A 26,456-nucleotide genomic window follows, 5' to 3' on the forward strand; every position below is an offset into this window, starting at 1 on the left:
TGTCTAGAAGCTGATACGGTGTTGGTTGAAGTGGCTGAAGAGTCGTCCAACAGGTGAAATTGGATCTGATTCAGCCTGGTTTGGCGTTCGGCAAACAAAGATGGTGCCATGGCCACTCGTTCGCAGCACATTTAATTGCTCGTGTTCGAGAGGAGTGAGTCGGTCGCATAAGGTCACACAAACATCCCCAAAATCAAAATCCATTTCGACCAAGAATCCCGTGATCATAAATGTCCACCGTCGGATCAGGACGAGGCTGCTCGACCCCATCTTCGGACGGTATAGATATCAACCTGCTTCCATTTCCACTTCTACGGCCCGCCCGCCCACCCACCGACGACATCAGTCGAGATAACGCGAGGTAGAGCTGTTCGTTCTCGGACAGGTTAAGTCGAGGTCGAAGTCGGGGGTGGACAGCGGAGACCGTTAACTAACCCCTCGCTGCAACGAAAACCCCAACCCCAACCCCACCAAATTTCGAAGCCGAATTCATTATAGGAGGCGTCCTCTCGCACCACCAAACCCCAACCCCAACCCCAACCCTTCTCCTTACCCCTCGACCGGCCATGGCCGACGGCGAGCAATGCCGCGAGGAGCAGTACGCCAAGCTCGAAGATCTCAGGATAAGCCTCGATCGAGGTGGAGCAGGAGAGGAGGAAGGAGGAGATGGCGAAGGCGAAGGCGAACATGGCGGCGGCTTTGGTTTCTCCCTTTGCGTCTGGATTTATCTTTCCGGCTCTGCTCGTCCTTCTTCCATCATTCTTAAGCAGGTATCCGGTTCTTCCTGTCGCAGCTCTTGATCCTGAAAAAGGAAGTCTCTGTATTGCTTGTTTTTGCTGTTTGCCTGTTTCTTCCCTTTTTCTCCGCGATTACTTATTCGAATCCCGTGAGTATTGGTGCGGGTACTTTTAGTTTGTTTTGCGTTGCTGCTTGTGTTGGAGTCGTCGTGCGAGAGCTTCAGCTGTTGGTTGACTTGCAAGGGTCGTTTCTTTCTTGTATGGGATAAAAGGGGGAGCCCGAAATTCCTTTTCCTTACTCTCTGTGGTTTATGTTTGAAGTGGATGCTGATAAATGGAATGAATTTGTTCGTTTATTCATTTAACCTTTTCCGCCAAGTTTGAATGTTTGGGGATAAATGGCAGGGAATGTGTTTCTTTGGGTACCCGAGTCTGACTGCTCTTGCCCTTGAATATTAATTAATTCTTATATTAGATAGTTAATTGTTACTTCCACATGATAAAGATTTCTTAGTCTTGCTTATCAAGTTTGGAAGAATTCACTACTGTTACCTTGCAGAACTGGCGTTTGATCCGTTGTTTCTTGGTTTTGACTTGCAAAATGTTCTGCTTCTCTTTTTCACACTTCTTGATGGATGTAAATGTCTGAATTTGATTCTTTCTCAAATCAGTATTTGGTTTAAAACGATGTGTTAGTTTGATCTCACTTGAGGCAAACGAGAATTTATGCATTGGAAGTTTTCTCAGCATATATTTTCTTCTTTGTGTGTTGCTGTTGCTTCATCCTTTTTTGGCAATGCAGGTGGAGCAGTAACTGAATAACTCTTTTTTTGTTATGTAATGTTCTTGGCACCTTTTTTTGCATTTGCATAATTAATAAGACTTGAGCATGAAGTTTGAGGGTACAACTTTGTAACAGTGGCTAGTGTGAATGTTATGTCTTCAGGAATATCTTTTTGCTCTTGAAATCCTCTATTTTGGTGTTTAGTTGGACAGTGTTGTAAATTTCTCTTCCTTAATAATACAGAAGACTTCAGAAAGTGAAGATGAAGCTCCCTTTCTTGTTCTAAATGAGGAAAATAAACTGATTCTGCTTCCTTTGATATTAATACACAAAGAAGCTCCTTCTTCTGAGAATCCATTTCCCTGGACTGACATGTTTCACACAGCTGCTGAAATGGACTGCCCATTGGAGAAATGGTTTCATGTTGGATGTCAGGTATGTGGTTTTTAAAAATTATTTACAAGATTGATGTGTTTTCGAAGCTACAAAAAGTGTATCTTTTTGCAATTTCCTACATTTGTCATCTACTATTCTGAATAATTTTGAGACTTTTTGCTTATTTTCCATTTTTATTCCTCTGTTTCCTAATATAGATGGAGTATCTTATCTGAGAAGGACCATAGAACATGGCAGTTGATCTTGATAATTTTTAAACTAGTTGCTTCTACATTTAGATATTTAGGATTTGGTTGAAGCAAAATCATCTTATTTTCACCTTTACCTCTGCCAAAAAAATATTAAAGGTTCTAGCATGTGGTTGTCATATCACATCTAGATTATAAATTTTGTACCACAATGATAAATGAGGCATATGGTCAGCTGTATGAATGTCAGAATCAGAGAAGCATACTACATTTTTACTATTGATCTTATTCATAATTTGTAACAGAACTAGCAGGACATGAGCTGCAGTTGTCAAAATTATTATATCATTATTTGGTTCAATGATTTCATTCATGGCCGCAAGACCACTGCCAGCTAGCTACCAGAAAGGCTGGTATCTTTGTGTCTTTCCTTGATGGAACTTGCAGAACAGGGGGAAAAAAAAGGAAGATGACCCAAAGGATCTTGATGTTAAGAAAGAGAAGCCAATTCTTTCTCAGGCATCAATTTTCCCCTCTTCTGATGTCTCTTGTCCCCTCTGCGTCCTTTCCCCCAAAGAGAAGTGGCAGCAGCAGATACATCTGCAAGTTGCACTCTCCAAGATCTGGACGAATTGATCCCATGTCAATTGTGGGAAAAAAGAACTGAAATAACAATTCTCATGAAGCATGAATGAAACTTCCCAATTTGCTTCTTGTTCCCTTGATGGAACGAGAAGTTTTGGCTCAAACAAGGAACCCTAATTTGGTTACAATCTTGCTTACATCAGGTACCTGGGTCACATAGAAGTACTCTCTTGTGAATCGACCATACAGATGATTAATCTTATACTTAATAGGTAAGATTGACTTTTATCTAATTTCTTGCTTGATTAGAATTATAGCTTCGTATGCTTCTCATGGATTTGAGTCCGTGACATAGGAGGTGGGAATTCATCAACTATGATTCAGTACAATTAGTTTTTATTGACCAAGTTATGTCATTGGAATGTAACGTCCGTGTAAAGATTGTCTTGATTATGTTTGTTGTTGTTATTTCTTATTTGCCAATGTTTCACTTTCACATTTTGCCAAGGAGGTGACATAGTTCTGCAAGTTATATCGATTGCAGTGAGAACAGTCAGGCTTATGGTTGATGGGCTGATGTTCTAAATTCCACATAACCTTTTTCCCGTTTATTTCTTTCTTCCTCTATCCATTTCCCCTTATTAAATGCAACATATCCATTGCAATTTTGGATGAGTAATTGCTTTTAATTTGAAGAAATCATTCATGAATATCTCTTATCTTCTATATATATTTGTTGGATGCTTTAAGTAACTTGCAGAAAACTTTGGGATTGTTTGTTGGCTTATTATAATTAGTAATTCTTATTTTAAAGGGAGGACAGTTTTGCATTCTTATAATCTTCTTTGATATAATGTTTTTAAGGATCATCTGCTTAGCTTTCATCCTTTAGGTGTTGGCTGAATCTTTGGAACCATGGGCATAAAAGGACTACAACAACTTCTTATATTTAACATTTTAACATTCCATAAGAAAAGTCAAAATTTTGTTATTTCAAAATAATTAGACTTAATCTTCATACTTCTTTGATTATAATCCTTAATTTGATTGCTGGAGATGGACTAGGGCAATTGTCCACAGCAGCACATCTAGTGGTTCAAGCTTATGAGTTTATTTTCTTTGCTTGATTTGTTTTATGTAATTGTTCAAAAATTACTTTTCATATAAGTGCACAACTTGTTGTTATTGTTATTGAATTATCATCTCTTGTTTGATGTGAGACAGTGACGATTCTGCATAATTTAATGAAAATTTTCTTGGCATGCTGATTTTCAGGTAGCTGAAAAATATATGCGTCTTCATGTTGATGGAAAACTGGTTGGAGAGAAGTCTTTGTTTGTCTTATCCAGCAAGCACTGTCAAGATGATATGAAGAAGATTATACTAGTTGGAAACGATGGGAACCTTGGTGGTTACATCTATCATGTTCAGGTTTTGCCTATATCTGCATCAGTATCAGAGCATTTTGTTAAGGTGCTTACTTGCTTTTAAGATGCCTAAATTCAGCTACCTCTTATAATCACCTAGCATATATAACCAAGTATGTTAACCTGACAACAGAATCCTCCAGCAAAGTTGTCTATTGATAATTCATGCATTTTGGATGGTGTTGAAGAAGGAGGTGATGGTGTCTGGAGCATTGTTGGTGGCAAGGTCAAAGCTCTCATCTTATGAGCAAAGCTGCAATAAATATTACATTGCATGATGTATGTGAGTTTGGAAGCGATAATCCATGAACATTTCAAATAATTAAAAAATAGATCATGAAAAAAGTATGGCAAAAAATATATTTTTGAGAGAAATATGTAAATCGCTTGTCATGACCCGACTTGATAGGATAACTGATATCTTATCACCCATGACCCATCACCCATCATACCCTTATAAGTTAATGTAACTGTTAGTTTACTTTCGATGTGGGACGGACTAAATTGGAGGTGTTACTATATTATTATGATCCGACTTGTTGGTCCAAAATGCTTAGGCTAAAGTAAACAGTAGCACACTCATTAGACCGTTATAAGTCAATCTAAATCTTAGTCTACTTTTGATGTGGAACTAAACGTTATATTGCTATTTAACATTGATATATATATTATTTAGTTACAATGGACATCTCACAATGGGAATAGTAGTTTGGATTAAGAAATCATTATATTTTAGCAACCAATTGTTCAGTGTACAGTTCTTGAAAGTTTAAAGCTTGAACTCCATATGTTGTGGATTGGCAATCTGTCACTTAGCTGTTTGATTGTGAATGCATGAAGAGGAAGATTCTTTTATTGTAGCATTAAGAGTATCTAAGACTATTATCTCCCACCGTTGGGAGTCATTAACTACTGAATTCCTTGTGATTCAGAAAAAAAAAAAAACTTGAAACTTGAACTATGATCTTCAGTTATCCAGTAATCTCCATTAACATGCGAAATATACACAAAACGAACATCAGCATGCTTATTCTTGCTCTTGTATGCTTGTCATACGAAGTATATTTATAATATGCTTGTCCTTTGTCATCCACAACATATGTTCTCAATTTCCATATTTTTATCTTGCCTGATCATAGTTCCTATCCTGTGCGATAGTCTTTCATAGAACCTAGGTGGTAGCCATACTACCAGAGTGTTGCAAGCGAAAAACTCATCTGAAGATCTTCGGAGAAGTATGCCCAAAATTTCCATCAAGTATCTTAAAGTATCCCATCTTTTTAGTTACTTCTTTAAATCAATCAATACTTTTATTAGTATATAACATGTAACCGAGAAGTTTCTGACAGTAGTTGTATCCAGCATGACCATAATAATAGTATGACAAGAAATTTGAAGTAAAATGTTATTATCTCAGATTCTAAACTGACATCACAAGTGATGGGAAATTGTTTATGTTTCAACCTTTTCAAAAACTTATTGCATGTTTTTCTGAGACTAATAGTTTGATTAATGTAGGCATCTTGCCGCAGGAACTTCTCTTTGGAAGTTGTGCTATTAGATGCTTTTGGTAGATCAGTCCATAGGGAGATGGAGGTAAATTTTGCTTCCTACAGGTTTTTTCTTAGAACCAGCTTCTGCATGATTTTCTTTTTATGTATCTTGTTTGTGATGATTGCTTATTCCTGCTTTCAGGTAGTTGCTTCACTTTTATATGCCGACAGTGGAACTCCTGTTGAAAAAACTCGAGATGATGCCGAAGCACCATTGCTAACAAGTTGTGATGGACTTGAATACCCTTCTACTGATAGGCCAGTCATGCTTCTCCGTGGCCGTGCCACATATAAGCTTAAAATATCTCAGGTAACTCTTAAAGTAACTTGAGTTTTTTCTATTAATGTTTATAAAAAAAGGGGGGAAAAGATAAAGAAAAAGGAGGCTGTTCCAGTAATTTCTGGTTGTAGATATTTTACCTTGCCTGAATGTGGATGACTTTAAGAATTATCTGGTACTTGAGTTGGTCTCTGACATTGTTGAGTGCTAGTTTTTAATGCTGGTGTTCAGTGTATAACTGTATGGTACTAGAAGTCTTTAGATCTTTTAGCTATTAGTTTTATAGCTACATCATAATAGTAGGTTCTATATATGCTTGCTTCTCTCGTCTCTAGATGCAAAGTTGACTACTGAGGCTGACTTTCTTTTTCCTTTTTATGCTTCTTGTTTCAGCTATCATCGAAATGTGACAATCGGCTTTTCCGTGTTTGTTTCCACCCATTGCATGGTCAGAGATATCCATTTCTTGAAGCATACTCTTGTCCGATACGCTGTATCTCAAGGAACCGCAGTAACCGGACATTGGGGATTGGGAAAAGGTCACTTTCAACAACAGTTCTTCTCGATGAAATTCATTTGCTAAAGGCCAGTGATGGGTTGCAAGCAATTCGTGATGTGTATGGGAATGGGCAACTAAAAGCATCAAACCAGTCTGACTTGAAATGCAGTCCACAGTCGAAACATTTTAAAGTTGAGGATAACAGGTCAACAACAGAAGTTGTTGCTAATGGGAGCTCAGAACAGGTAATTCTTGTTTGATTGTCAACATGTATATATGTGGAAGTCCTTTCTGTATTTTGCATAGCGCTAACTCAGTTTTTTTGACATGTTTGCATTCTGTGAAAAGAGGAAAAACCAAGAAATGAGAATAAACAACTTTGAAGGAACAGACAGTGGACCATCAGATTCTGAGAGCACTGATCTTAAAGATCTGGACTCCAGATGGAGCCAAAACTCTGTTGTTTCGGATGTCGCAATATTTCGGTACTGTTTGGAGAGTACTTTTGAGCGATCAATGATACTTAAGCAGTTAATAGCTTCAGCAAGCAATGAAGATATTGCAAATTTTGCAGAGCAGGTTTGCCTGTACAGTGGATGCTCTCATCACCGGTGATCTTTTAAAATTAATTCCTTGTCTATAGTTTTAATTTATGAATTATATAATTAATATATTTGAAGAACTACTTTTTGTGTAATTTTATCTTTGCTTGATATTGACAGAAATCAAATATTGGTTTCAAAGCATTTGGTCCAAGAAGGAGATGATACTTGGAACTCCATCTCTCGGAAGAACCAACGAGCTCTCTGGATGGATGCAATTTCTGAGATCAATAACAAATTCATGATGGTTGCCAATTCTGCAAGTAGGCCCTTGTCCGGACAGGTTGCCTTTTTTCCCATCTTCCAACCTTTTAAATGTTGGTCCTCAAGAAATAGAGCTCTTGACACAGCGCAGAAATTATTCAGGACCTTGAAATCTTGCGTGGAATCGCTGGATGTGGTGATGATCTGGGCAGGGAAGAATTTGACAGGATGTGGTACTGGTTGTATCCTGTAGCTTTTGCTTTGTCCAAGGACCGAATAAACAGAATATGGAAATGCCTATCACCGAAATGGATAGAAGGTTTCATTACAAAGGAGGAAGCAGAATCTGCGCTTAAAGGTCCTGGAGGACTACAAAAGGCAGGAACTTTTGTGCTTCGATTTCCAACCTCTCGCAGCTGGCCTCACCCTGATGCTGGCAGTCTAATTGTTGCTTATGTTGGCACTGATTGTATCATTCACCATAGGCTTCTTTCACTTGATCATAGGTGATTCTATTCAGCCTTTGGTTTTATACGTATTCATTCTTATATTGTTGCAAAACATCTTGGTCTTTGATCAGTGGCTAATCTCTTTCAAGCTCTAATTGTTGCAGGGATCGAGACTCGAGATTACTGCAAGACTTGCTGTTGGAAGAACCTGAATTATCCCAGTTGGGAAGGTAAGGATACGCAACATTTCAAATTCAATGAGGAAGGATAATGCTTTATTAGGAACATTGCCCACCGATGTGTTTTGAACAGGGTTGTGCGACAAAACAGCAGTTCTTGTGCAAGCTGAGGTCTGGAAATTATGGCATGAACATCCGTGACGATGGATTGGGCACCCCTATGAGATCTGCAGCGTGCCTTAATGTGGTGGTGCCCTGCACAGTTGTAAAGATGTTGTATATGAACAAGAGTCGCATCCTGTTCTGTACACCTAACATTCTCAAGTTTCGCAAACTCTTTTATGTCGGCGAATTTTACCAACATCAAGAGTTTAATTTCATCAGGTAATTTGACCATCCGCACTATAATGAGATGGAGTGTTCCAAACATTTGTGAGCTGTGTGTGACCAAAGTTGTTGTAAATGTAGAGCCTTTCTCTCATGTTTATTATCGTACTGCTTGCCATAATACTATCTAGTGATAGCTTTTTATGTCATGATGTGCTTCTAGCCTCTCTATTAGTGGTGTCCTAACCCAGTAATAATTTTGTGCCGTGATACTAAGGGTGATCACGGTTCCCAAATTGTTCGTCAAATTTGGAACCAGAATTGAGGTGATTTCCATTTTAAATGTAATATGAAATTTATTTATGTTTTATTTTTAGTTTTATATTTAGTTGGTTTAGAACTTTGAACCAAATGTGGCTATCCCTCGTTGATATGTGATAATATAATTTTATGAGCAATGCTATTTCTCTTATAATATCATTTATTAAGATCTAACTCAAAATGATAGATACTTAATCCATATAAGTTTAAATGATCTGTTGTGCTTATTAAGCCCAAGCAAATAATGTAACGCTAAAACTGAGGTGATGCTGCAATAGGTTTATGACGGTATTTATCACGCAAGAGGTTTATAACGATCCATCTCGTCACCTCCACCGCCACTGCTTTTCACACTCTTTGCGCGATACCCCACCTATCCGCTTGCCTTGTGAATAGGTATCCAGATGGAGCCCTTTTCCTGAATCCAATCATTAGGAAGGTAGGAAAGTGGGTAAAAGAAAAATTAAAATAGAATCATCGGGCGGGAAGAGCGTCTCCTTTTTCGACTAAACACCGCTGTCCTCCGCGACACACCAAATACGTAACAGCAACAGAGGAAGTTATTCGCTTGTTTGAGATCTCCTCCGTCCCACTCTTCTGGATCTCTTCTCACCGTCGCCTACGTTTCCCCTTCCGATCTCGAGTTGGCAGTCTCTCACGACTCGGCGATGGCGCCGATAGTGTTCTTGGGCGATCAGTCGGTGGGGAAGACCAACATCATCGCCCCGATCTATGTACGACAAATTATCAGGTCGATCGGCTACTATCGTTTTCTTCAGTGATTTGCTTTGCTGGTTATCAGTATCGGGATTCTTTAATTGTGTGTTGATCTGTTTGTTTAGGGTTTCTCTCATGTGGTGATGGTAATGTTGGGTAACGGCGCGCTTAGATTGATCCGAATAGGATTCGTTTAGTTGTCATCGATTGTTGGACGCGAGTATTTTGTGGGGTTTCCCTTCTTCGATGTAAACAGATGAGTTTCGACAACTTGGTGGGAATATGCAGCTTTGATAGCTTCACATTAAGCAGGTAGGCTTCGTTATCCGGGGACGAAGTAGCGGTAGTAGTTTCTTGGGTCCCAACTAGGTTAGGTATTGTTGTTATCGATGGGACTCTACTTGGAATTGTTACTTCAAATCATGTATACAAAGATGTTAATGTCGATGTCTGATCCACTGAGCTGATAGTGGTTTTGCTGTTGTCCAGGACCTATGTCCCTGTATCTTCTTGCTTGGTAGGGGTATGAACATTGACTGCTTCTCATGTTGGAGTTGGTAGCATTGTGGTGTTGGCAATATTTATGTGGTTAGGTAAAACAGACAATGTTTCCGAGTTCTGAGGGAGTTAACTTGGGAATCCTTAAGATTGAAACCACATGAGTATGCTTTGGACAAAGTAGACAATGGCTGATGTCAGAAGATATAAATACTGCTGTAGGAGCACTTATTTTAGATATGAGTTGCCTAAAGTGATTGGAGGCAGCATTCATTGGGTTTAGGTAGTTCTTGACACTAAAATGGACTTCACATTAGTAGTTTAGTACTGATGAGTTTGCATTATGTGTTAGAAGGCATCCCAAGATGTTAACTATTGACAAAGGCAGCCAGAGAAGGTCATGAATTCATTAAGATGTTGGCATAACTGAGAACTGATACCATGCGAATGATTTATTATTGTTGGTTGACTAGATTAATTGTTATGTCTCAATAATTGTTACTTGTCACTTGATGAGCCTCCTACTAAGTTGGCTCAGGTACTTCAGCCACTTCATTCCATGCAAGGTATTTGAGTTGGCTACTGTAGCCAGGATAGTTGTGACTGTGATTACAGTCACATCTGAGAACGTGAAATGTTAAAAGATGACAAGGAAGAAGAGGTGGGACATTTAGCATCTTCAAGAAAGAAGACAAGTATTTATTGGAATTTTGAAGAGGAAGTGCAGGGTTCTACCCAGTCTTTTAAGGTGGATTTGACTATAGGAACCATATTTTGCTTGTAGTTGTGCAACTTAGCATTTGCTCTCTCTCTCTCTCTCTCTCTCTCTTTTAACCATGTTGAAGTTTCTTCATAATTATACTAATTTGGCTTACCAGAATTGTTGACAAGTAAAGCTTGAATATATAGGACATGGTTGATATTTTGATTCTATTTTAGTACATTGCATGGCAAAGGTTAACTGTTGCTGTCACTCACACACAGACACATACAGTAGACCACAGCAGAGGAAATGGCCCAATGAACGACACAAGATTTGGGCTACAGCAAGCAGGATTTGATAGTTGGTCTCGTGAAGGTTCTTCATCGTGATAGCTTTGGGTCTCTCCCTTTTTATGGGAGCATTTGTTTTCATTGGCCTCTTTGTCACCTTGTTAACGAAGGTCATTTTCGGTCATCCAACCCCATCTATCTTCTCTTTAAGATGATGACATACTTATCAAGCTGCTTATTGTTGAAAACGAAAGCGATGTTAAAATTATTCTTTTGCCCATCACTTTTGCATCGATCATGTGGTATCATGTGTTATATTCTTTGACGTCATTATGAGAAATGAGTTTATTTATTTTTAAAATTATAAAAAAAATTATATAAATTTTTGAAGTAAAAAAAAAAAAATGATGTTAATAAGATTCAGAAATAATCTATAATTAGTCCGACTGGACAGCGTGGAGTTTCAAATAACCTGGTAGACATTTGGAGCCGCAAGGTTTGAAAGCCATGTGTGGCACGAAAGGTTGTGAATTTAAGGCAAGTGTTTTAATACATCAGGGGTGCGATGATCCAAGCATTTTAATTATAAGAAGATTAGTTCCTGATAAGTTGGCTGTGCATAGGCCTCTCAGTTAATTTCCCACAACTTTGCAGACGCACCAACGTCCCCCTTCCTTTCTGTCCCTCCAAAGGTACGCAAGTACGCAAGTACCACAGCAATAGTACTCCAGCATGAGCACTGTTGGTTTGTCCAAGTTCTAAGTCGCAACTATGATCAGGCTATACGATCCTTTCAGAACAGTTGACTGGATCGGCACGCAGAGGAATTTACTCGAGTATCCTTCACCCCTTCTATTATCCAACCATTGCTTTCCTATATCTACTGGAGTAGCTCTCCTTTAATGTTGGAAGCGGCAATGATTCCTCTAATAATCTACCAGTTCAAGTTCAGCGTTTTATTAAACCTTGTTCTTTTTTCACTTAGGAAAGGTCACTTCGTAAGGAACTACGATCGGAGACTCCACATTTTGTCAAGCAGGTATTGTTCTGCCTCTCTTTTTCATTCATAATGCTTACATCTTGAAGCGTTTAAATGCACCTGATCTGTTGTGTGTGATAACGAATGAGATTTTTCAGTTGATATCTTCTCGCAGTGACCACAGAATGAATGTATTCGAAGCTTTTTGGCTCCATGATTTAGTCCAAAAACCTTGGTGCATGAAGGAAAGCAACAACTCTTCGCGATTTGACTTCGTTCCCAAGAACACACATTTCTGTTCGAGGCAACTGGAACTCTGGCAAATAGGAGGAACATAATATGGCTCCTGGCAATTCCAGGCGAGAAGTCATATTACAAGACAACTCAGTGACTGTGGGTGGCATTAGTGGCAGACAGCAGAGAAGTGGGGAAGGACATAACTTGCTTTCAAGAACTCCACTTTCGAGTTTCTTGGCGTGAGGTACGTATCGCACATGTAGAGCTGCCACCAGTACCTTTTCTTCTCAAACAAAGTGCAGTTTCCTTGTTGAGGTATAATGGATTTAGGCCACTTGACACTAGTTTTATGACACAACTAATCACTCGTTCCAATAGGTACAGTGCAAGCTGCACCGAGCGAGACGGACACCGCGGCACAGGCTGAAGGGGCGTCGTTGATCGTCGTGTCAGAAGGGAGCATTAACACGTGAAATGGCCCCAAATACTGAGTTATTTAGGGCCCAATCAACCCATCTAATTACACGCCACTGTGAAGATCGTGCTGCATACCAAAATAAACTTCCGCATGGTATAGTGTGGCTCCAAAATACTGGGTGGTCACTCGGGGGCCCCAATCCATATGCCATCCCCATTTAAATACATGCAACTGTGGTATTCCGATTTAAGCATGGCTTACCCCGGTCTCGTTCTTCCCTAGTTGATACCATCCTGCATGTGATGGTCCCAAGAGGATCATGTCGACCTACTGCTTGTTGTTTTGATGATGCACATGCATATTATGAGGAGAGGAGAGAATCCTCATGAAGTTGTATTTCTTGGTTAATCCTTATACTGGCAGGAGATGGATCCTTCTGTTTCATGTTAGCTTTGCCGTAGAAAAGAAAGGACCATGTTGATACCGAGGATATCTTTTGCCAATCAGAGGCGAAGAACATGAAGTGCTATGCTCTCTGCAACTCGAGGTGATTCTGATTCCGAGGACTTCGATGCTATTCCTCCGATAAATTCCTAGTATTGATGTCTGACTTGGTGACAGTTCCAAGGTATACTTTAGTTTAAGCAAAGTTGGAGTATTCTTTCCTCAAGTATTATTTATTACTCACGACTGTAGAGCCCTATAATTTAACCAATCAGTTCAGCCACGAAAGCTGGCGCTTTGCTCGTGCTCTTCCTTAAGAATGCATGTAGCAGCTCCAAGGATGCACGCGTCAGGCGAAGAGCTTCTGGTCCATCCATTGCCTTCTATTTCGAGTAGGTTCCCATTGTTTTTGTTTCAGCTTTCCATTTAGTCTTACCGATCGTTTCCTTCCTTCTACTTTTAGCTTGTTGCTTATTACCGGACATGTCTAACACTCACGAGCCTCCTCCTAATGGAATCATGGGAATGTGGGATGGTATTTGCTTTAATGGGCGACTGCATGCTTCGGGAGACCTTCACTCGGTTTTGTTTCTCATGGCTTTAGTAACTTGTGGGTTTTTGCTCTTCTGATTGATGTTTCTAGGAGAAATCTTCCCAAGGCTGTGCTTTTGGTGGAATGGAGACTCCACCCATGGAGTCCCATGATTAACTTGCTTTTTTTAGCTCCATGTCTTCGTCTGGCATTTAGTAATGACAACATTGTGGAACATGAACTCTATCCTCTTGTTCGACCAATCCCATCAAGAAATATATGCTATGCGATGGACGGAGCTGACTCCTTTTTGCTCACAAAACATACTTTGGTTTCAACTCCATATCTGCTTCCTGAACAGGTTCAAGTGGTCCAAGATGGAGAGAGCTAGAAGAGGAGTGAAGTTTGAGAGTGTCTCCTTCTCGAGACATCTTTCACTTCCCTACTTCACGGTATTCGCTTGAATAACTTGCTTTCTGTAATCCCTACCTCATGTAATAATTCTGCTTGGTTTCTAAATCTATTTCAGAATGATAAATTAGTGGCATTCGAGGAACGAGGAGCGATCGAGGCGTGCAAGGAGAAGTCACAGCTGTCGACGTTTTATTGCCCAGTGGAGGTCCCCAAAAGTCCTGTTGAAGCTATGGATTTCCTCTCTAGAACTTGGAGCCCTTCTTCCTCTGATTTCTTTCAAATGCTTTCGTCAAATGTAAGTAGTAGTTCTAATCGATGTCCATCCATTATATATTCTCAAGAATGGGTTTCTTTACTACTCACTAGAAGCTTATAATATTCGTCGGCTATTATACTTCCATCTCGAGTGATGTGAAGATGTCTAATTGGGAAGCTCGGTAACCAATCATCCTTCTTCTGAGTGTTCATGGAAGCTGATATCATATGGCTATCACGTTCAACCATGAATAAGCCCTTCACAGTTGTCACATAGTGCATCAACGTTAAAATAATTCTCGACATTCCTATTGATTAGTGGCTACCACGGACGGGCGGTTTGAACCCTTCTTGATGCAGGGCAGGGAGCATGACCAAGAGCTAGAGGAGAAGCAAACAGAGGAGAGCGATGTCCATTTCGATGAGGATGACAAACTCAGATTGGAGCAAGTACTGGTAAGAACATCTCCCACCCTTGTCTAAACAAAGATAATCTTCTGACACAGGCGAGTTAGCTGACTGTCCTTCCCTGCTAATGATCATTTCAGACACTGCTTTCCACTGGAAATCTGGTGCAATCAGCTGTAGGAAAGCACAAGCAACTCCATACCAGCTGGGTAAATGCTGAAGACAGAAAACATTAAAAATATATATATAATGTTTCATAATAGTATGATTTCTTTGAAATGCACAGATGAAGGTAGGAGAGATTAAGGCATGGTTGGGCGGGGAACTTTTCAGCAGCTTGTCCAGAGGATGCAGAAAGAGGAGAAAGGAGAGACTGCGACTCCATGTGGCTCAAGTGCACGCTGCACTCTCCGTTACAAGGTTGGCTGCGGCCATCTCAGGCATCATGGCCAGTTCTAGGGTGGAACCAAGAGATTCCAAGGGAATGAGCATGATGAATGTGGGAGGGGAGTCGGACGAGAAGATAAGCGCCGTGCTTGCTTCCGCTGCAGCTTTGGTCGCAACTGTGTGCGCTGAAGCAGCTGAGTCTGCAGGGGCGCACAGAGAGTGCGTTGCTTCTGCCATTACTACAGGCTTAGCAACGAAGACTTCTGCCGATATGGCGACGCTCACTGCAACTGCTGCGACATGTAATGCTGCACCGTTTACAACTTCACAGATACTTGATCTCGTACTTTATAGACAGAACATCTCAGCGATAACGTGCCGTGAATTCACATAATCGAACATACGAACTGATATGACATTATTATTGTAGGTTTAAGAGGAGCCGCCACACTTGAGCGGAGAGCAGCCGCTGGTAGGCATGTATCACAGGACCAGAATATCCTTGCAAGAGGTGCTCAACTTCCAGTCCGCATGCCCGAAGGTAGGAATCCATGGCTCGATTTTTTTATGAACTCTAATAATCTGTGTAGAGTGCTCTCGTTTGTGATTGGATGATCATGAATGGAAATTTGACTTGTGCTAATTTGGGTTTCTGCAGGGAGGGTTCATCTAAGATTGGTGTTCATTTTCCTCAAGCATTATAGACTTACAGTGAGATTAACAAAGAAATACATGCGCGGAGTGATCAGCACATGCAAAGAGTGTAAGCATGTTAGGGTTTCGTCTTCTTGCTACTTGTTTCATCTGTAAATCGATGGCCATGCATTTCGTATCAAAATCCATTGATCAGTACAGTAGTCTTAGATGTCAGCTACTGCAGTAATATCATCTGTACATTCTGATGTATATTCTTTTTCAGATAAGATATTTCATGCAATGGAAGATTTAAAAGGAGGCTTCTCTAAGGATGCCCATGGATTCTACCTGATAACCCTTGGCACCACCGGGGGAGCCATCCAGGTCATGTTTGAGGATCAAATGCAATATAGGATTTGGAGGTCCACCATCTGCCACCTCTTGTGTGATTGTTAGAAGAAGCTTTCAAGTTTCAATCTTCCATCTGGTACTACTCTCTCTCTACCATGTTAAAAGGTGTTCAACAATAAAATTCTTTCTATCCTTTCCTATTTGTTTCTTCTGATCTGGAAGCATCTCGCTGGGTGTAATCTAACATTTGATTGCGCGAGCTCACTTGCTCACGAAAGTATTCATTCTTTCCACTTGGGAGTTTGACATCCTCGACTCGAGTATCGTGCATGTGCATATGATGGATGTCCGATCACGATACATCGATAATCTTCCAAACACTATAAGGGCCAAGCTCCCTAACTCCTATGGGGCCACCAGATCAAGCCCATCTATTCTCAGCCCAACAAGCCTTTGGGGCCGAGGATACCGGCATCACGGTCTATCGTATCCCGAAATCGAAAGCGCCTCCCCGTCGTGGTCGTAACGCGAATTTGAAAACATTTGAAAGGAACGAAGACCGACTCGGTGGGACCGCGATAACAGAATCGACAACGCCGCCGCTAACCTGCCCATCGCATGGCGCACAGAATACCCAAAATGCCCTTCTATAGCGCGACTGCAGGCAAATCTCCAGGGGCATAAATGGGAAACAAACGAATAGCTTATAGCTGCCGGTGGGAGCCAACCACCAGGTTCAATAGAATCTCCTCTCTCTCTCGCCAACGCACTTTCCGCCGACGTCATACTTCTCTTTCCCTCCGCTCTCTGGAAACTTTCTTTCCCTTCTCGAGTCCGAATTTTGAGTCAGGGTTTCGGAGATGACGACGATGGAGAGCTTGATCGGTCTGGTGAACCGCATTCAGAGGGCGTGCACGGTGCTGGGCGACCACGGAGGCGCCGACGCCACGCTGCCGACGCTCTGGGAAGCGCTCCCCTCCGTTGCCGTCGTCGGCGGACAGGTACTTAACACTCCGACCTCGCTGCCGTCGCGTCGTTTATTCGTTCAGCCTCTTAACCCGTTTGTTCGATGCGTTTCTTGGTGGGCAGAGTTCGGGGAAATCGTCGGTGTTGGAGAGCATCGTTGGGCGCGATTTTCTGCCCCGTGGTTCTGGTTAGGGTTCGGCGATCTTGATTGGTTTTGTACCGTTCTTCTACTTCGGTTATCCATGTGAATTTTCAATGGCTGATTTGGTGGTTAAATCAGTGGTTTCTTCTTCTCCCTTCTTGCCTTTTCAAGGTATCGTGACGAGGAGGCCCTTGGTGCTGCAGCTTCACAAGACAGAGGAAGGCCGTCCAGAATACGCCGAGTTCCTTCACTTGCCAAACAGGAGATTCACTAATTTCTGTGTGTGATTCTCTTTCATCCACTTTGCGGATGCAATGATTTCTTTCATTTTTCTTGACTAATTGCTTTTGTGTTGGTTGATTCTTACAATCTTGGCTAAGACTATATATAGCAAACCGATTGGAGAATTTTTAAACTTGAATGAGAACTTGTTACTTGTATATACAATATAATTCTTGTGAAGTTTTAGCTACTTCCAATCTACTATATTACTGTTTATGTTATGTTGAATCACATTTGCATCAATATGCTGCAGTTATGTTCTGTTTAAGTTGGTATACGACGGTTGGATCTTTTTAGTTACAAAGGAGGACATTTTATTGATTTATGAGTATATTAGTATCTTTCTTAAGCAACCGTTCTTTCATAGTTTTGCACTAGAAGTGTCTTCTCTTTCTCTATGTATACATATATAATTTTATGAAAAGGCTAAAATAAATGTTTGCTCAAGCCTCAAAGTAGTATTCCAAATTTCTGAATCTAATTCTCAAGTCTGACGGTTGGTCTTCATCCAACTGGATCCTGTTGAGGTGCAAATAATAGTTATGACCTTGAATTTTACCTAGGTAGGAGTAACTTTAAAGTAGGGTTTTATGCTCATTGGATATCTATACTTTGAGCTCATGTAACTAATATGTGTTTTCCATGTGGCGATAAATGTACTTGATGGATCTTCTGTGTAAGATGTAGCCTCTTGTTTGGATGATTATCCATGTGATCTTTATTTTTTATTGAGTCAGATTTAATTAGGAGCCCAAGAAAATATTTTCAGATTCCTTGTTTTCCATGAGATTGATAAATTTGTTCATGGTTTTTGTGTAAATATTGAGAATTTATATATGAAAATTGTCATTTTAGGGATATATATGTACATGTATATGTATATATATATATGTATATGTATATATATATACATATATATATATATATGTATATATATATACATATACATATATACATATATATATATATACATATACATATATACATATATATATATATATACATATATATATATATATATATATACATATACATATATATATATATATATGTATCAGTAGTTGATTTTCTAACTGTTGTATTTACTTTCGTAGCTCTAGTGCGCAAGGAAATTCAAGATGAAACTGACAGGCTAACAGGGAAAACAAAACAAATTTCTCCTGTCCCCATTCATCTTAGCATTTATTCGCCATTTGGTAAAGACTTGTTATTTTTCTTTTCTCTGAATAATTTTAGTTATTTCATATGAACTTCATGATCCAAATGAGCAAATTTAATGAGATTGTATCGTGAATTATTGTCTCCTTTACCAAAGAATATCTTGAATTTTGCAAACACTTTTTTTCTTGTTCATATTTACTTCATTGTCATGTAATTTTAGAAAATGTTGGTTTTATTTCCATAATAATGTATTTTGCTTATGACATAGTTAATAGAGTAACAGAATTATACTCATGTCTTGGTGACACAATCCGGTAGATAAACGGGGAAGACTTGGAAGCTGTCTGGTAGTTGCATAGCCTCTCTAGGAGTGGGCCAACTAGTAGGCAAACTGAAGGCTGGAGACCTGTTGAAGGTGCAGGGCTTCCCATTTGAAACCTTTCTGGAATCACATGAGACTGTTGGTGAGAGTGACCTACAGTTCATGTGAATGACAGGTGGTCAAGCCCTATAAGCAACACCTGGGTAATATATGAGGCAGCATTTTGATTGACTCCGTGGTCCCAGGACCCGACTTGTCATGATTGCCATGCTAGAGTATGTTTCCAATTGTCTGCCAAAAATACGTGACCCACAAAAATATATAGCGTAGCAAAATGCTCTAATCACTATGATGAGTCTTGTTTATGGTAAATTACTTAGAAATAAAATAAGAAACAATTTAATTCGTGGGTAAAAGAGGGTATTGAGGGGACTCATTGGTGAGTTGGACATGTCTAAAGGTTAGTATAAATCACTGGTTGGCTGGAGGTCAGTAAAATTCATATCAGTGTTGCAATTAGGTAGAGACTGATGACTATATTAGAAACAATAAGAACGGTTTTGATGCCTTTTTATTTGAGTAGTGATAATAAACTTTCTGAGACTTAGTGGCAGGAAAAAGCCTTTCAGCTCACCCTAAATACAAGAGTAGTTGTTGTTTACTTAAAATTTTAGAAAACCTGAAAACTTGTTAGACTTAGTTTAGTAATCAGGCCTGCTTTGAATATGGCTGTACTCAAACAAAGTGCATTTCCTTTTTTCTTATGCATGGTAATTCCGAAGCACTTTTGGCATGTTCTGCAGCTTTCATACCATTCCTTTCGTTATTGCGTTTATCTTGCAAACCCTCTTTCTCAAATTCTGAAAGAAAATAAGGTGCAAAAATTGCATTTACCTTCAAGAAGAGCTTTATGAATTACGTTAGTGTGAAGAGACACAAAGACATTAAAAAAAAAAAGAACATAAAAGTCATGCTTTAGCACCTTTAGCTTTGGACAGTTATCCTTTCTATGCAGTTACTATGTATATTTATGCACTTCCAGCTTCCAGAACTTGCTTGAACATTATTGGTTAATCTTTAAGCAGTCTTCTCTATGATATATTATGAGTTTTGATTTGTCACTAAATTTAGTTTGTTCTCTTTGTTCACAACTTCATTAGATGTAAAAATTCTATTAACAACCTAAATTTTTAACTTGTTTGAACCTGAGCTTCACTTCACTGAGCTGGAGTAAATAATGGAATTTGTTGCTGCAAATATGTTGCATAATTTTCATTTTATGCCTTAATTTTCTAGGTTATTTTGTATGTTCGGTTCAATTATGTTGCTGTTGATACTTCTTGATTATTTATTGCAGTTGTGAATCTAACACTTATTGACCTTCCTGGTCTAACGAAGGTGGCAGTAGGTACATGCTGTTTGAACCTTTTCAGCCTTACATCCTTGTGTATTTGCTCCGGTAACAGGATTCACATTATTTATTAACTTATTTAAAACATGTCTGTCTTTCTCAGAGGGACAGCCTGATAGCATTGTCCATGATATTGAAAATATGGTCCAGTCATATGTTGAGAAGGTACATCATATGCCACATAATTACTGTTAATTACAACCTACAAATTCATGCATGTTCTCTTACCCACTTGGCTAGTTTGGCAAAAGGGGAATTGTGATGTTTTTTCTGTTTTACAGAACATCGTTTATGCTAAAGTTTGGAGGGATAAGTATTATGATAAAAATTAGAGATGCAATTGGGATTGGGTAGTGCTGGATATTCAATAGGGATAAGTATTATGATAGAAATTATGGGTGAATTGTTAGATCAGATTGGTTGGAATTGGCTAATTCTTGTCCATTCTGCTTGATTCCAACTCATTCCTGATTTCTTGGTGGTTTGGGGAACAGTGGACAAATGGATTGGGGATGACGACATTACTATTTGAAATTTATAGATTTTGAAGCTGTGTCACACATTAAAGAATACTTAAATGATGTGTGTGGTATTACTTAGTGCCAACTAGTTTTCTGAAGCTGAAAATGAAAAAGATTTCTTTTACTTCGTTGTTGGTTTTCTTTGTGTGATTAGAGGTGTCTTAAGTCTTCCTTGATTAAGTTGATGCCTGCATCTTGTTTGTCTCATGATGAATTGCTTGATTTGAATTATGGACGCTGGTTGTTTGGATCTTTATCAACTTTCAATGGTTTTCTGCTATATTCTCTGTATTTCATTGCTTCTATCTTTCCATGTAAATCCTTACAACTCAGTTTAAGTATCATTTCAGTCTTTCATTTTGGATGTATGTTACATTATCAGCTTCAGCAATTAACTTCTGGGTGCTCCCGTTGTTTCGGTCACTGCTACTTCTAGTGTTTTATATACTTTTCTGATCAGTTCAGTGATTCTTATCTATTAGTATCAAGGTTTAGAAACCGATCAGAAAAAGATGCCCCTTTTTAAAACTTTACCCCATGCTCCTCCGTCTCTCTCGATTGTCTCTCACTGTGCTGCCTGCTCTCCTCTCCTTGCTGCTTCTGCCTCTTCGTCTGGCCCGAACACTAGACAAAGTACTTAAGATGAAGTTAACATTAGTGTACTTATCAAACCCTTATAAATCAATCTTAATCTTGCCCACGTCCGATGTGGGACTAATCGGGATGTTATAATCTCCCCCACTCAAGGGCTTGACGTCCTCGTCAAGGCCCAACATAGTTCGTCCTCTGTCTCTATCCATGGGTAGTCCTTTCCTATTCGAGCTCCCTCATCATTCTCAAATATTAGGTTGGCACTGATACCAAATATCACGACTCGGGCATGATGGGCTAATTGGCCTATCAACTTCGTTTGATCCGAATCACTGGCCAAAATGCCTAGGCTGAAGTTGATAGTAGTACATTCATCAGATCCTTATAAGTCAATCTTAATCTTGTCCACGTTCGATGTGAGACTAATCAGGATGTTACACTATATGCCTATTCAATATACTTTGTACTTGCATTTCTGGGTCTTGCATCTTGTCTTCATTTTATAGTTCATGAGCTTGCTAATTGTAGTTTACTTCTTTTTGTATCGTAATTTTATTTTTATACAGAATTCATTTGTTATTTTAAAGCTTCTTTATTCACTTGTATTATATTTTGTAACCCCCTCTCTCCTGTGCAACATAATTTGTAAATGATTCACTCTCATTTTTACATATGTTCATTTTTGCAGCCAAATTGCATAATATTGGCTATTTCTCCTGCTAATCAAGATATTGCAACATCTGATGCCATCAAACTTGCTAGGGAAGTTGATCCAACAGGTATGTTGATAGATGCTGCAATAGAAACTGTGTTATATGATTTATGATGCTAATATTCTATTAATATGTTGGTTTTGCCATTATGACAATGATGAGTCTCCAATAAATCTTGTCGCAGGCTAAATTGTTGTTTGATGATTTTTGTTGACCTGTTTTGCTACATGAACTTATCCAAAATTTGGTCAGGTGAAAGGACTTTTGGAGTATTGACAAAACTTGATCTGATGGATAAAGGAACAAATGCACTCGATGTGGGTTTTCTTGGTGTGTTCTTTTTCATAAATGCATTTGGAGCATATTCATCTGACTTTGTTGATTGTACTGTCCTTTGTAAGGTTCTTGAAGGAAGAGCTTACAGACTTCAGCATCCTTGGGTTGGTATTGTTAATCGTTCGCAAGCAGATATTAATAAGAACATTGATATGATTGTTGCCAGACGAAAAGAAAAGGAGTATTTTGCAAGTAGTCCAGAGTAATCACATTTATCCAGTAAAATGGGTTCGGAATATCTTGCTAAACTTCTTTCAAGGGTATAGTATATTTTGACTCTTTAATTTGTTGGCATTTCTTTGTTTGAGCAATTGATTAATTACCTTTAGTGACTGAATTTGTTTCAGCATCTGGAGTCTGTAATCAGGGCACGCATCCCAAGTATTACATCTTTGATAAACAAAACCATTGATGAACTTGAATCAGAGATGGATCACCTTGGTAGGCCCATCGCTGTGGATGCAGGGGTAGGTGTACATGAATGATTTGACTAAGATTCATTTTTTTATGCCATAGTTAAACGAGGTTATCAGTTTACATTTTCATGTTCTACCAGGCTCAATTGTACACTATATTGGAACTTTGCCGTGCATTTGATAAGATATTCAAGGAGCATCTAGAAGGAAGGTAAACCACTCAGTTCCATTTCTTCTCTTCAATGTTTGGCATTTTATTTCTGCATGTTATTATATATTTGGCTTAGTATTATAATGTCCAACATTTTTGAGTGTGCAGTGGAACTTCTTCAACAATTTGTCAGTCAAAGGCAAGGCACATGCCTTATTGAAGGCACACCATAACTGGTCAAAAATAATTATAAAATTGTAGTGAATCTAGATGGAGCATTTACTAATATCTAAATAATCCAAAAATTAATATGGCTCGTTTTTATTTTTTGGGTGCCAACATCTAACTTCCATTAGAGTAGTTATTTAGTTTTGTTTCCTTGCAGTGCTTGTTGTTGAAGTAAGACACTTGTTTATTTGATTGCTTTAGAAATATGAACGCTTAGCTGGGGTGGTTAACTTTGCATTGCTGTTTCATGGTTAACAATCATTGTTATAATTAGAACTTCTGACCTTAGATGTTGTTTGTCAATCCATTGAAGCTTTCAGATCTTAGCTTTTTGGGTCTGCTTTGAGCTCTTTTAAGGGCAGTATCAGTAGTCGAACTGAGAGCCTCGTACAAGAAAACTGTACATGGTTAATAAATTGACATCATTCAAAAACAAAAATCTACATGTGATAAAGGAATTTATGCAGTTATGATAATTCCATTTATCTGCATAAATATACTTGTTATATAGGTTTTCATCTTCTCTAGCTTGAATCAGAGCTTGATACACACTTTATGCAACAGTAAGTTTTCATGCAAACTTTGGTGTATGCCATCATTTTCATTTGTGGATATGTGAAAATCAAGAAATCAATTCCCATATTGAAAGGTAGCAAAATATCTCTATTATATACTTCAAGTCTCTGCTGCAACCTGCTTTGTCAAAAGCTATTGCACATTCTTGACAGCATTAACCAGATCATTGCATCTTCAAAGAGTAGAACCTCGTGTTTAATGTTGCATTCTAAATTTTGTTTGTCTGCTGTTTGAGCTTGTATTTGAAACTAGATTTAATTTTTGGGTTTATTTACACAGGCGTCCTGGTGGTGATCTAATTTATGGGGCATTTGATCATCAACTCCCAGCTGCTTTAAAGAAACTTCCATTTGACTGACATCTTTCCCTACAAAATGTGAGGAAAGTGGTTTCAGAAGCAGATGGTTATCAGCCCCATTTGATTGCTCCTGAGCAAGGTTATCGTCGCTTAATTGAGAGTGCTTTGAATTATTTTAGGGGCCCAGCCGAAGCATCAGTTGATGCTGTAAGAGATTATTTATATATCTTTTATCTTTTTTTTTCCCTAAGTCCTAGGTTGTATCTTTGACGCATCTGCTGGTCGTGATTGCAGGTGCATTTTGTTCTTAAAGAGTTGGTGAGGAAGTCCATAGGGGAGACCCAGGTTAGTGCATTCCCTTTGTCATGATCTGAGCCACTAATATACTCAATTATTAAGCACATGTTAATCTTTTTCCCTGTAGGAGTTGAAGAGATTCCCCTCTCTCCAAGCGGAGCTTGCAGCTGCATCTCACGAAGCTTTGGAGAGGTTCCGCGAAGATAGCCGCAAGACGGTATTGCGGTTGGTTGACATGGAGGCATCATATTTAACCGTAGATTTCTTCAGAAAGCTGCCACAGGAGGTGGAGAAAACTGGGAGTCCTGCTGCCCCCACCATTGATAGGTACACCGATGGACACTCGAGGAGGATAGCTTCAAATGTTTCGTCCTACATATCCATGGTGTCCCAAACGCTAAAGAACTCGATTCCAAAGGCAGCAGTCTATTGTCAAGTTAGAGAAGTCAAGCGCTCTTTTGCTCAATCACTTCTACACACAAGTTGGAAAGAAAGAGGTCTTTTCTGCTGGCCCATTGGTGTGATGAACCTCCTAATTATTTTCCCCTCGTTTCCTAATTAACTCTTTCCCCAAAATTGCAGGGCAAGCAGCTTTCTCAGCTGTTGGATGAAGACCCTGCTTTGATGGAGCGCAGGCTGCAATGTGCCAAGAGACTCGAGTTGTATAAAAATGCAAGAGATGAAATTGATGCGGTATCATGGGCTAGATAAGGTTTCAATTTTGTTTAGTCTAATCAGTACCTTATGTGGCCTTTATTGCGTCGTGAATCTTTCCTGATGAGGGTAATAATTATGATAAGACTCGCATGACAACAGTTGGTCCAGATGATACCTCACGGGCTGACAACGCCCGATCAACATAGACCGGAACACCTATCAAGGCACATTAACACTCCCCTCCGGCTCGATCCCTCAGGCCATGCCAACGGCGATGTCAGACGCCACCAGAAGTACGATCCTACTCTTTGCGGGTAAGTACACCAGGTAACGGTAATTCTCACTATAAAAATCTTCGCGTCCCAAAAAAAAAAGATAAGGGATAAAAAACCCTCCATTGCTCTTCACTAACTTGATCGTCGGAGGGGTCGGGTCGAGCCTCTCGACCCGACCTATGTGCAGGGATAAAGACGGGGCGCCTCCCATTGCGTGCCCAAGCGAGGAGTCCCCTCATAGAGGAAACGGTTGACCCGTCGCGATCGGACCATCGCGGTCGGCCACCTCATCAGTCTCAAAGGTCGCTCCAGGAAGATCCCCAATCATTCGGACCCGAACCTAGTCGCGTCGGCCCCGAGTCCACAGCTTAAGGTTGTTTACACTAATATTTTGGCGCTAGAAGGAGGGCCCGAGATGTCGAGGGATCACCCGATCGGTCTAGACGAGCCCGTGGCTAAGAGGTCGCATTCGATCGGAGCTTCGGGGGAACATCCCTCGCACGGAGATTATCGTGATGAACACCCCGCAGCGACCTTAGAGCGCTATTGGCGGATACTCAACGACCCAGGCTTGTCGCCACCCGACGGCGCCCCAGCTGACTCGTCGCCTATGTCGTCCGAGGCTTTTCAGGACCTCGCTCATCAGGTCCGAGCTCTGACGGGTATGGTGCAAACCATTATCCCGCTCGTTTCTCATCTAGCTCACCCGCTTACGATCCAACCATTGTGGCAACCGGAGCCGTCCGTTCGGTTTCGCACGCCACCTCAGGAGCTCCACACTTCGCCTCGGGTCCGATCGGCCCCACTCAGGGATCGGGTGATGGTAGACCCAAGCGGCCGCCCGGAACCCGAGGCATTGTCTTCGGATTCAACGGACTCCTTGCGAGCCCAACTACGCTTTGTCAGTCAATGGCTCGACAAAGTGGAAAATGAGGTTCGTAGGTCAAAGGGAGAGCTCGGGGTGGACGCACACCAAGGATCTCCGTTCACACCCGAGATACAGGATCAAACAGCCCCCCCGAACTTCCGGCCCCCCTCCCTGGACGCATATGACGGCACCACCGACCCCGCGGACCACGTAGCCACCTTTCGTGCCCAAATGGCGCTTTACGGAAACTCGGACACCCTGATGTACTAGGCGTTCCCCACGACTCTGAGGGGGCCAGCGTGTGCATGGTATAGCAGCCTGAAGACCGAGACGGTCGCCTCCTTTGACCAGATCGCCTGAGACTTTGAGCTTAGCTTCCTAGCATACGCCCGGCCAAAGCCATCCGTTGCACTGCTCCTCAGACTCAACCAAAGGGAGGACGAGC

General features: G+C 40.2%; 2 protein-coding genes and 1 pseudogene across 4 annotated transcripts; all 3 read left to right on the top strand.

Moving 5' to 3' along the window:
- The first annotated feature begins 307 nt into the window (after positions 1–307).
- On the top strand, positions 308–8,419 carry LOC103972189 (SH2 domain-containing protein A). 3 transcript variants are annotated; one of them, XM_009386425.3, is made up of 12 exons: positions 308–770; positions 1,765–1,956; positions 3,966–4,163; positions 4,251–4,343; positions 5,636–5,713; positions 5,813–5,980; positions 6,344–6,694; positions 6,798–7,060; positions 7,172–7,334; positions 7,418–7,761; positions 7,869–7,934; positions 8,017–8,419. In XM_009386425.3, exons 1-12 carry the CDS (start codon positions 567–569, stop codon positions 8,051–8,053), a joined length of 2,157 nt encoding a protein of 718 aa, XP_009384700.2. In that variant the 5' UTR covers positions 308–566; the 3' UTR covers positions 8,054–8,419. The 3 variants fall into 3 exon arrangements, with proteins under 3 accessions (XP_009384700.2, XP_064947005.1, XP_064947006.1); XM_065090933.1 differs by having other exon boundaries at positions 1,768–1,956; XM_065090934.1 differs by lacking the exon at positions 4,251–4,343.
- A 6,200-nt stretch (positions 8,420–14,619) lies between these two features.
- LOC135596663 (VAN3-binding protein-like) lies at positions 14,620–15,906 on the top strand. Its single transcript, XM_065088727.1, has 4 exons — positions 14,620–15,115; positions 15,244–15,354; positions 15,472–15,576; positions 15,733–15,906. The coding sequence occupies exons 1-4, from the start codon at positions 14,713–14,715 to the stop codon at positions 15,903–15,905; spliced, it is 792 nt and encodes a 263-aa protein (XP_064944799.1). The 5' UTR covers positions 14,620–14,712; the 3' UTR covers position 15,906.
- Positions 15,907–16,558: 652 nt separating this feature from the next.
- LOC135596664 (phragmoplastin DRP1E-like) lies at positions 16,559–25,225 on the top strand (annotated as a pseudogene).
- The last annotated feature ends 1,231 nt before the right edge of the window (positions 25,226–26,456 follow it).

This window comes from Musa acuminata, chromosome BXJ1-11 (assembly GCF_036884655.1).
Source record: "Musa acuminata AAA Group cultivar baxijiao chromosome BXJ1-11, Cavendish_Baxijiao_AAA, whole genome shotgun sequence".
NCBI lineage: Eukaryota > Viridiplantae > Streptophyta > Magnoliopsida > Zingiberales > Musaceae > Musa > Musa acuminata.